Here is a 12424-nt window from a genome sequence, read left to right as displayed (position 1 = left end):
CAGCCCAGTCCAAAGCCTTCAAAGGCACTATAGCTATGCAAGTCCCTCTCTTCTCATCTCCCGTGAAGGACACTGTGTTTCCCATGTGAGAGACCACACTCTGTTTAAAGAAGGGGTGCAATGATAATTCTAGGTGATCACCAGCCAGCAAGGCAAGAGAGCCAGTATGTGCTCCTGAAGAGGCAAGCTGCTTGAGGGCCTTGCCCAAAGTCAGGATAGCACCAAGGAGAGGGCAGTGTGAGCTGCATTTGTAACGCACAGCTCAGGCAGAGCCATTCTAGTAGAGCACACATCCCTGGAGATGATGGGAAAGAGAAGCCTAGCGACTCTCCTGCTAACACTGCTGGAGCAGACCCCACAGTGAAGAAGGCGAATGACTACTTCCAATTTCAAAGCCGTGACTATCTTAACTTTAATTACAGAAGAATTTAACACACTAAAGAAAATACACCTAACCCTCACAGTTCAATTTTGTTGTTCCCACAACCTCCAGTCATCCAGGGAAGAGTCTCAGTGGTGAATTGTGTACATTCAGTTAGCTTGTAGGCATGTCTGGGTATGGGGGAATCTTTAATTCATGACCTCAACAAATACTGTGTAAATTTCATTTGTAAATAATTTAGGATAATGGCTTAATGTAAGCATTAAAAAGAAACCATTAATAATCTTCTGACATTATTGCGTGGTCTCCAGTCATAGAGGGTTCAAGTTTCCTTGATTTGTTTTTTTTTTTTTTTTTTTCCTTGCAAGTTCATGTTTTGAACAAGTGTCTCAACCAAGTTCGGATCCAGCGTACTGTTGATATCTTACATAAGTTTCTTTTAACCTATGGACTTATGCCATCCACTCCCCATCTGTCACTTCATTGTCACATTACAATTTCTTTACAAAGCAAGGTACTGTGTAGACTGTGTACCTAAAATCACAAAGACCCAACCTCAGTTTGGTTTATGGTGGGCAGGAATACGGCCTGGTGGTGCTGGAGAGATCCTTTCGCCAGCAGCTGGCCACACCTGGCCATGCCATTCTGGGTTGTAGTGGAGATCTGATCTGTTCATCCTTTTTTCCAGACTGTCAAACACTGGTGTCTGAATTCTGCACTTAATAGTTTGACGTTTGCTCTTACTATTGCTTTGCTTTTATTTATTATTGTATGTGTGTATGATGGGTGTGGGGAGATGCATGTTATGATATATATGTGGAGGGCAAAAGCATGTCTGTTGAGTGGGTTCTCGCCTTCCTCCTTTACATGGGTTTCAGGAATCAAACTCAAATCATCAGGCTTGTGTGGCAAGTGCCTTTACCCACTGGCCTTTCTGTTGCTGCGATGAACGATGCTAACCACAAACCTCTGAAGGGAGGAAGGATTTTCTCTGGCTCACAGTTCCAGGTATCAGTTCACAAGTATTGGGAAGTCAAGCAGAGAAAGAATGAATGTCTATAGGCCCTCTTGCTTGCTCACTGTGCTCAGCTTTGTTTTCCCATCACATAGTGGTAAGATCCTCTGCCTAGATAACAATGCCAACCTCCTGGGGCTGGGTTTCCCCACCTCAATGAAATGAATTAAGACCATCCCTGTATATGCCCATAGGCCAACTCAATGAAGAGAAACTCTCTATTGAGATTCTCTCCCTAGGTGATTGTAGGTGCTAAGTGCTTGGTGCCTCCCATCAATGTTAGTTTCCAAAGCAGCCTGTGTGAGCCCTGGTGTCCTCCACAGCTGATCTGCTTGTTCAACCTCCTGGGTCTAACATGGTGATGTGTTTAAAATGATGGAAAGAGAAGCTCCATAGGGATTATTGTTCTTTGTTGCAGGTTACACTACCCAAATGTGGAGGTGTTGGGTTTGGGGTTTTTTTTACATCTGGATCCTTTCTTACCTGGGTTTCTTTGTGTTCTGTTGCAACACCATTCACTTGTTGGAGACTCCCAGCCTTCTCTTTGGGTCTTGCTTACCCTTCACTATGCCACTTTCTCTGCATCCTGGTCCTTTCCTTTTGTGAATTTAATTATTTTTAAAATATCTATTTGTTTATTACTATGGTGTATATGTGTGTGCATGGTCTCCCTGCCCCACCTCCATGTGTGTGAGAGAAAGAGAGAGGGAGACAGAGAGACAGAGGGAAAGAGAGAGAAGAAGAGAGCCAGAGAGCCAGAGAGAGATGGACAGACAGAGACAGAGATGAGGAAGTCAGAGGACAATTTTGTGGAAAGTTCTCTCTCTTCACCTTTGTGTGGGCATCAGGGATTGAACTCAGGCATGTACCATTGGGCAGCCCGGCCACCTTTACCCACTCACAGGTCTATCTCACTGGCCCCTCAACTTCTCTTTCTGTTAAGTCATCATCACCTTGTGTTCTGACTACCATGTTTTTCTGTTCTGTTTTCCTTCTAGTTTTAAACATTTCCTGGGTTTTCTTAGATCCCCTTTCCAGATCTTTATTTTTCTAGTTGCCTCCTCCCTCGTGTGTCCTGTTCTTTCTTGTGCTGCTGTTTAGTAGCATCTATTACACTCTTTCTAAAATTTTCAGTTCATTCTTTGTAGTTGTGCTTCCCTGGGCTCTTGGCTCTGCCATCCTTTGCTTCCTTACACTATTTTGTCTGTATTCTCCTTGGCATCCTGGGTGTGAGTGGGACTAACTAGGCTTCCATTTGGTTGCCCATGTTGAAGCTGTGTCATGACAGGCTAAGGTCAGGGTTGTGCTCCTGACCTCAGCCCAGCACCTCTCCTGAGTAAGGCACAGTGAGGTCCTGTGTCCTGGCTCTGTGCTCTCTTCCCCACAGCTCCCTTTGCTGCCCCTTGTGCTTCTGGGTGTCCTAATTTCTCTTCAGCAGAAATCCCTGGGAAAGGGATTGTCATAGCCCTGCTACTCCAGCTCCCCCATTATCCCATGGAGCTTCCTGCAGCTTAGACACTGGAAGTCCTGTTGCATCAGCTACAATGTGAAGAGCTTCTTGGGGTAACCCTGGGACTTGGCTCACTATGGACTTTGGACTAGATGGTGCTCAGAGCCTTAGGTGTGGAGGCTCCATCTGCCTTTTTCTCAGACAACTGCTGATACTGAAGACCTCGGGGGGGGGGGGGGGGGCTATGATCAGGTGGTACCTATTCACAACTTAGTGGGGCAAGATGTCTGCAGCTTTTTGTTTTGTTTTTCTTGCAACTCTGTCTGCTTTTTGGCTATGGATCTAAGGTTTTAAAAAGTGGTCTCTGCTTTTCGTGTATTGAGCACAGGAGGTTTCTTTCCATTTTAACTTAGATTTCCAAAGATCCCTGTATTTTGAGATGCATGTGCCCACGATCTGCTTCTTTTCTCCAATAGTCCCCAAAAGGTATACAACAAAATAACCACAATCATCACTATCAATACCACCACCATCACCACCATCATGATCATCATCATCATCATCTTCATCATCACTATTATGCTGCCTGGAGACAGTAGGCAGAGTCAGGGAAGCAGAGTTTTTTGATCGTTACATGCTCTGTGAGTGATTGATCAGTCACTATCTGTAATTCTCCAAGCACCTACTAGTCTCTCCTGGCCAAGACCTGATTGATTGAAGACTTCCTTGGAGGTGCATACAAGCTCCCAAGCAGGCTTGCCTAGTGAGTCTGTACTATGTTTTATTTAGGCTGCAATAGATGTCAACTGCCCAAACCCACCTTCATGTGCTCCCAATAAGATGCTGTAGGGTCACAGTTGAGAAACACATATCTACTAGTGATTAAAACTGTGATCACTGGGAAAACCTTCCAGATTAAGCTAATTCAAACACAAGAGAAGGACAGGAGGGGCACAGGAACTGGCAGAGCCACTCAAGAATCAGGTGTACCAACCAGTGCCTGCTGTTTGGTCAGCTATAAAGATGTCTTGCTTCTGGTAGTCCCAGGAGTTAGAGCTCCAGGTTCTCAAGGATTCCACCACAAGTCAGAAGAGGTCACCACCACCATCAATCAAATCAGTACCATTTGCAGATCAGCCATTGTCCAAAGCAATTTGAATGCCTTATCTCAACTTAGAGGGCTTGAAATGCAGAGAATTGTAAGCAGAACACTTTTCAACAGATAGTTCATGACCTCTGAATGACAAATGTCTTTGCCTATGGGGCCTCCAGTGTGCTGCAGACCCAGCACAGCTGTGTCCTGACCTCATGCTCCCATCATTCTTCATTCTGTCCTCTTGTCTAGTGTGACATCTGATGTATACTGACATTCATAACCACAAGGTCAGCAGATGCAGGAAGCGATGAATAAATGTGACCACCCTGACACACAGGATTGCTGCACAGCCATGGGAGGCCTGCCTAGCCTGAGGCATAGTAGATACAGGGTTTGGTGAACACTGAGAACCTTCTTTGTAAATCATCAGGGGACAGTTATTCATTAGAGATCATCAGGAGGGCTCAAAAGAACACAGCAAAGGGGGATGGGTATATGTGGTTGTCAATCAAACAAGACCAGCATTCAGGGAAGTTAAGGCCCTGGATTGGCCCCATTTCTGCTTCTCCAGGTGCACTTTGAGTTCTTCTTACCCAGGAGCCTGTGTCTACACTAGGCAGAATTTCCTCTATATAATAGCATAGGAGGAGCTGCTCTGCTCAGTCCCTTGGCACTTTTTCCAGATTATAACTGTGCCCAGGCCCCACAAGCATAAATTTTGCCTATGGTCATGATCCACCTGAGAGAGTTATCGACTTTGAGTCCCTACCTGAACGGTGCGATGTGGATGTGGGTGGATGGGCAGAATTGAGGTTCCCTTGCTCTGGTCTTTTCCAGAGCCCCAGATTGATGAACAGACCTGCTTTACAGCTGCCAGAAGCATTCCCCTGCACAGCGCAGTGTGGAAGCTAAATGCCTGACACAGAGATCGCTCAAAGTGTGCTACATCTGAAGATCATTTGTTACACTGCACACGATAAGATGTCTGAGGCCCCATAAGGCAAAAAGATTCACAGAAACTTTGATTCCTGCAGAATTTTATATTGTGTCTAACACCGGAGTTACAGGCTGATGATATTTTGATGATAAATTCCCAGGTATCTTTGCTGGAAGACAGAATAATTCTCCCCATTTATTAAGTCAAATAAAAGGGGATGTGCTCCCAGAAGGACAGAGGCTGGAACTCATCTGGGGAAGAGCTAATGTGGATAGCCAGAAGCCATCATAGCTAATGAGGGCAAAGAATTATCACCAGTGCCCCCATCATAATCACGATTGTGATTATATATATGTATGCCTATGGATAGAGTGGAACAGTGAGAACTGGGGCTTATTCTCATTCACCATCATCCCTGTTTATCATTCCCATCATTGTCAGTATCACCATCTCTATCATCATGGTCACCATCATCACCATCATTGACACCATATCACCATCATGGTCACCATTATCATAATTGTCACCATTATCACCATCATCAACATCATTGTCAGCATCATCACCATCATCAACACCATATCAACATCATTGTCACCACCATCACCATTATCGACACCATATCAACATCATTGTCACCACCATCAACATCATTATCACCATTATCAATATCATCACCATCATCAACGTCGTTACCATCATCAACATCATTGTCATCATCTCACCATCATTATCAACATCTCACCATCACTGTTATCATCATCACCATTGTTGTTACCATCATCACCTCATTGTCACCACCATCAACCTCATGCCACCATTATTTTCAACATCATTGCAACCAATACTAACAGCATCACCATAGTTACCATTATCATTACCATCATTGCCAAATTACCAGTAGCATCACCACCATCATTACCATCATCACCATTGTCATCAAATTCCAAATCAACACCATTCACAGACTACCCACTGGACTAAACCATTTCATTATATGATATTAATTTAAAGAGGGTGTTACACAGAGGGTTGTAAACAAACACCAGATATCTTTATTTTGTTTAATTTTCCAAAATCTCAAGTGGCAGATACTATCAGTATTAAAGCTTTATAAATAAAATGAACACAGTGAAGAAACAGAGTTCAGGGAGAGACTTGCCTGAGGCCTTACTACATTTTAGGGCAGGGTGAAAGGTGTGTGAGACTGCAGAGAGCAAACTACTAATTAGTGCCCATCATTCCTCCTCTCATAGGTGAATCCTATGTTGTTGGTAGTGAGGCACAAAGACAGTGGGAGTGGAGAATTAAATGTGCATCTTAGCAGAGATCTCTCATGGACCACTCTGGGATACTTACTTGAGCCCTGATGCTTCTCTCTTGGCTCCTGCCTTATACACAACAGTGAAAACTCAGAACTAAGGTACATTTGCAAAGATAATTTTATCATATACTCCTTTGATTACTCTCATTGGTGATAGTAGAACCCCATGGCCACACATTCAGAAGACTTACCCATTGCATCAGTAATTGCCCACTGTCCAGCTTCTTCACTCACCAGTCTACAGTGCTAAGACAAAAGCTGGGATAGGGTCGAGTAGTGAGAACTGGGGCTTATAGGTGTCACAGGAATGAAAGCTGAAGACACCAAAATGTACTCTTTAAGAAGTGAACCTGGAATTGTGCATCATTCAATGTCTTCAAGGAAGTTGCAGTCACAAAGTCAAATCCCATAAGAATTTACTCACTAACTGTCACTAATGAGATACAACAATACCTTCACTGCCCACTGGCACCCAGGGACTGTGTTCTGTCTGCAGTTGTAGACTATAGGTGTGGGAAGGGCTTTTTAAGAATAAACAAGATGTGTCACCATCTTGAAAAGAGACTTCATTACTGGGACAAAAGAGTTCGGCTTTTCAAGGCAGGTTCCATGTATCATAGAGACAGTCAGGTGACATGCAGAAGCTGAGTTAAGCCTGTATGGACAGAGGACAGGATGACATCTGAGAAGAAAGAGCATGTGACAAGATGCTCAAGGGAAGCAGGAGGAGAGGGTATGGAGAAGTTTGTGAGTAATGAGGACATGGGAGGCTTGTGGCTTCTGGGCTCAAGGTTGTGCCCAGAAGACACACATGAGAGTCACAGACACGGGACATGAGGCCTGGAATGAAGGAAACACTGACCCTGTAATGATATAAGCTAGAAGACACTAGGGATACTGAGAAACACTGGGGAGCCTACAGTTGAGCAGAGACACATCAGGAGAAGCTGAGACCAGCGCAGCTAAAAGCAAACATAGTACCAATGACCAGGGAGCTGGACATTCACTTCTGGTGGCATAAAGTGGTGGTGGTGATGTCTGGAAATGTCTGCCTTGTACACCACACCCCAAGTCACTGGAATGCTGATTTCTAGCCCAGCTTCTCTCAAGGTGGTCACAGAAAGGATCTGTGCTAATCTCAAAAAGCCCTAGTGTCTCACCCAGTGAAGATCGGCCTTGCTGTGTTATACTGCTATGTTGAGAAAGAGGAAGGGTAACAAATATGATGTTAGTACATCCTAGGTGGCCTTTCACAGCTCAGCATCCAACAGTAAGCCCTTAAATACATCCAATCAAAGCATAAACAGAATACAAACACTGGCAGGAGGGGAAGGCATCCCAGGCAAATTCACATCGACCTAGTGTCCACATAACAGAGAAAACCAAGTGTCTGGGTCTGGCTACAGGAGCAGAACCATGTATGTCGTTCACCTTGCAGGAGGGCTTCTAGTGGGATTCATGCTTGTCCACACCTCCTGGTCAGTTGGCACATCCTTCTGTTGATGACTCTATCATTATGCTTCCACTCAGGGTGGTGGATGGTTTTAAATATCCATCAAGGAAAGAGTCATTCAGGAATTATTTTATATCTAAAAAATCATATCTGAAGTTCATTTGAAGAGACATAGGTAGACCCCAGTTCTGCAAAATCTGGACAGTAAATATGTTTGTGCCCCAGGAAAGATCAACTAAGGTTTCCAGAGCTACTACTGAGGCCTTTCTCTGAACGCCATGCCTCAAGGCTAACCAGACCAAGCAAAGAAGGGTTTCAGGACTAGGGAAGCTGACAGCAGCCCTGTTTCCTTGGGATCCTCATATCCATGGGAATGAAAAGTCAAATTCCTTCTGGTTGACCAAGGAGGCTGTAGGGAAGTGATCCCTGTTGACCTTAGCCCTGCCCTCTTATTTGTCCAATATCCATACCAACTTTCATAAGAGAGCTCAAGCCCCCAGGTCAAAGAATCTGTCCCAGCATGGTGGCTCCCACTGCAGTCACCAATTGCAAGTGGCCTTAGGTGTCTTTATCCACATCTGTTGCTATAACGGAGTGAGTATCAGAAATTAGGTCATTTATAAGGAATTGGAGGTTGATTTTGGTCACAATCTAGAGGTTTAAGATCTGATTAAGCTGACTTTTGACAAATTGTAGAAACTCTGAATTCTGTGTTGTCACAGGGCAGCACAAGGGGACACAGAGTACACTTGCTACCCCAGGAATCTTCATAATGAAGCCAGCTGCTCACACCATTACCCTGACTTCATCTAACTCTAACCACCCACGGAAGGGCCTGTTTGTCCCATTGTGTGTTCACATATCAACAGCAGTGTGTTGAGGCTATCTGCTCACATATCCATATCTGTCTACACATGTGGTAGCTCCTTGACCATCCCTTAGGTTTACTAATTTTCCAAAACATTACAGGACTCACCAAAAGTGACATACTTGTATACAGCCATAGTGAGGGGTCAGAGCTGAAGCCCTAGAGTAACAGGATGCAGTGAAATGTGCCTGGGGTGGGCCTCTGGCTGACATTCCCAACCCCATGTCATTCCAACAACTTTGCAGAAACATGAAGCCTTTGGGTAGCCATTATCCAGGGTGGAACAAGAGAGGAGAGAAACTGTTGTTGTCTCAGGCTACTACAGCCAAGGGTTACCACCCTGAAAAGAGAAAAGCTGGTGTCTGGGGCAATAGGGCTGCCAAGACTGTGGCTGCCCTGATGTTTGCTGTTTCTATGGGATGGAGTTAACAGGACCCCATTGCGTCACAGAATCATGCTGTAGGAATGTCAAGACCAGAGATTTCCACAGCTTGGCTAGGGGTGTACATGAGGAAGTCTTACTGTGAGATGCGGGGCACATTGAACATGACATGTTCACATTGGTGCTTTCCCCTGAGCCAGTCACATCCATGGAACTCTCCACTAGAGGTGGTGACCTCACCACTGCAGTGGCTCAAGGCAACCATCATTTCTCTCAAGTTCAATCCAAAAGTTTCATTCCTGAAAAGCTGCTGGTATAATAGGATAGTTGGAATGCCATCCAGAGGCCCAGTCCAAGTACACCCATACTAGGTCGTACTACACTGGAACTTCAGCTAAGATTCCCTCTGTGGCTTGTGTGTATGCACCTCTCCTTAATCCAGGCTCAGAGTACATGGCCTGGGTGAGTGAGCCACCTGGCTTGCCCCAAACTCTCTGGATATGATGCAATTCAGGTCATATTGAGAACACATAGATGTGAGGAGGTAGCAGGTTTAGGTAACTCTGATGGAATGACCTCTACCCTCCAGGAGCTCATGAGATGGGTCACCCCACATTTCAACATCGGCCCCATGGCTTTGCCTGACTGATTCTCTATCGCTAGTCTGTACATTTTCCCATGTGGGTTGTATGACAGAGGACATTGATGAGATGGGCTGCTGACTCGGGCTTGCAAAGTGAACTGAGCCCTCCCACACTATAACAGACGGCAGTTTGGGTGTTGCCATTTGGTTGCCTAGGCATTTGGTTGCCTTTGGATGGCCCCACGGGGAGAACCTGGGTGAAGGAGGCATCTGAAAGGTTGTGGGTAATCTTGATGTGCCCAGAGTGCTGGGCTGAGAAACAGCCATGGGAACCCAGAGCCTGCAGGGATACAGATGGTAACCTCAGTATCTTTCTGTCTAAGGGAGGACACAGGCGGGAAGTAGTATGTTCTTCCTTGGAGTTAGGAGACTATGGGTTGCTGGTACTTAGCGTTAGGGAAACATCTTCTGTGGGTGAGAGGTTGAACAAAACCAGCCCCTCCTGAGTCCACAGTTTGAGAGGGGTTGAGCTAGGACATTTTTCAAAGCAAGATATGGGACAAGTGCAATTTCTGTCCAGCCATTTACCTGACACCAGAGCAACATGCCATGCTAGGTACCAAGTTGTGTGCTCAGGTGACTTTCTTTCTGGGCAAAACTCAAAATGAGCAAGCTTTATCATCCACAGAAAGCAATCAGCCTTACCTTTTATTAGAGGCACAAAGCCCATTCCAAAGCGAGAACGCAGACATACACTCAGGTCTTGGCATTCACCTCTGACCAATCCAGGCAAACTGAGAGCCCCACACTCTGGAAGGCATCCAGTAGCCCTGAACAAAATATTTTGTTGGATAAGCAATAGCAGGAGATCATGATGTGCTCAAGGTACAACAATATCAGCCTTGTTTCCACACTTCTATTTTGGGCTAATGAAAACTTACTATAAAGAAGTCCTAATTATATCTTTGCTGTGCCGCCATAGAAGCAGCAAAGACAGTACATTCCCCTGAAACAGCTGATCTATAAATAAAACCCTGCATACATTCCACACCCCTTGTTGCTCCTTCACAAATTTCCCACTAGTTTGGAATAATCTACACTGCAGCCCTATGAGCCAAGACCCTTGTTAGGCACAGAGTGCTGAATGCTCTCAGCACATGCTAGATGCAACAACAAACTTAGCTCCGTAAAGCTTAGCTCCATGTGTCTCCCACATGTGTACTTCTGATGGTGTGGGCAGTCTGTCTTCAGTGTTGTCTTTGTGACCTCAACTTACCGTCACTGGCCGGCTTGACCTGGGAGCAGCAAGGACAAGGGTGCTGCAGAGGGGTGCCTGATGTTGGGGCTGTCCCAGCAAAAATAACTCGCTAGTCTTTTTGTTGTTGTTGTTGTTTTGTTTTGTTTTGTTTTGTTTGTTTTTTGAGACAGTGTTTGTCTGTATAGCCCTGGCTGTCCTGGAACTCACTTTGTAGACCAGGCTGGCCTCGAACTCAGAAATCCACCTGCCTCCAACTCCCGAGTGCTGGGATTAAAGGCGTGCGCCACCACACCGGACTCTGATAGTCATTTTGAACAGCCACTGCCATGGGCCTGACTAGAGACAGATATGGGACTTGAGCTGGGGAATGGAGCCTATGAGGAATCAGGGTGGTCAGGGGAAGGCTGAAGTCAGGACTGCAGAACAGGGCAAGAACAAACTGCATCCTAAAGGATGAGGGTGTCACCTTAGCTTATCTGGGTGGAAAAGCCACTGTGTGGAATAATGGTCTCAACTTTGGTCAAATATTTTCTTCTGATATAGACACTTAGCCCTATGAGCCTATGAGAAGGCTCCCAGGGGGTTCTAGAATAATGCATGTGCTATGAAAAGACCTATCAGGGGCCTGCTGCCTTGACAAGCACACCCAACGTGGCACTTCAAAAGAGTAGATCTCCCTTTTCCATCTTCCACTGTCCTCCAGAGAGTAGACATTTCAGAGACAGGTCTGTGAGTCTGCCCCAGCCTTCACCTTCTTGGGACTTGGAGCTGTGGGCCAGGCCTTCAATCTCAGTCTCCTCTCACAACACAGTAAAGCCAGTTGCCTTTTAAGGCAAGTTTTTCTCCCTTCCTTCCTTCCTTCCTTCCTTCCTTCCTTCCTTCCTTCCTTCCTTCCTTCCTTCCTTTCTTCCTTCCTTCCTTCTTTCCTTCCTTCTCTCTTTCTCTCTTTCCTTGTTTTGTTTGTTTGAGATAATGTCTCACTCTGTAGTTTAGGCCTCACCCTCATGGCAATCCTGCTACCTCAGCCTTTCGTGAGCTGAGACTGTAGACTTGAGCCGCCAGATCTGACTTAAGGCTCTTCGTTCCATGAAGAGTCCTCTCAGGTGGATTTAAGGTTTCAATGGGAACCAATTGGATCTCTTTGGGCACAGTTAACACTGAGGCTTGTGCCCCTGAAGGACTGAAAGCTGCGAGAGCCCTGTACCAGAAGACACCCAGCAAGTGGACAAGGGACCGCAGACGCCACCCCCACAGATTCTCCTACCCCTGGAAGAGCGTGTGACCCATTTCCGAGACATGCTGCTGGAGAGAGGGGTAAGAACACAGAACAATCATGAGGGGATAGTGGGGAAGAACAGGGCTCTGGGAGGGGGAAGGAGCTTGGGAAGGACTGGTCTGCAAGGCCTGGGCTGCTGGGATGACAGAGAGGTACCAGCCAGTGTGCAAAAGATTCCTGCCAACCCCAAGCTAGGTTTCAGGGCTCAAACCTCATGGATGACCCGCTATGGGTATCTTAATCCCACTCAGAATCTCACGCCTCTGAATTAATTAGACAGTTTTTAAGTAAAGCGATTTCTGAATCTCATTTTGAGTGGAAGGAACTGCATGCGAACCTCCTCCCAAGGACTTTTATTTCTTACATTGGCTTTCGGGCACAAAATGAGCCAATACAATAT

The 12424-nt window shown here is 45.7% G+C and overlaps 1 protein-coding gene across 1 annotated transcript in view; it reads left to right on the top strand.

The window, feature by feature from the left end:
• Positions 1–12424, top strand: part of Tcerg1l (transcription elongation regulator 1 like) — a 185612-nt gene that overhangs the window by 152606 nt on the left and 20582 nt on the right. Inside the window, exon 9 of the mRNA XM_021210325.1 lies at positions 11927–12062. Coding sequence (XP_021065984.1) covers positions 11927–12062 — 136 coding nt within the window. The remainder of the gene's footprint in view (positions 1–11926; positions 12063–12424) is intronic.

The sequence above is a fragment of the Mus pahari genome, chromosome 1 (assembly GCF_900095145.1).
Source record: "Mus pahari chromosome 1, PAHARI_EIJ_v1.1, whole genome shotgun sequence".
Classification (NCBI taxonomy): domain Eukaryota; kingdom Metazoa; phylum Chordata; class Mammalia; order Rodentia; family Muridae; genus Mus; species Mus pahari.
The sequence above is the reverse complement of the archived record's forward strand: the minus strand, read 5'-3'. Positions and strand labels throughout refer to the sequence as shown.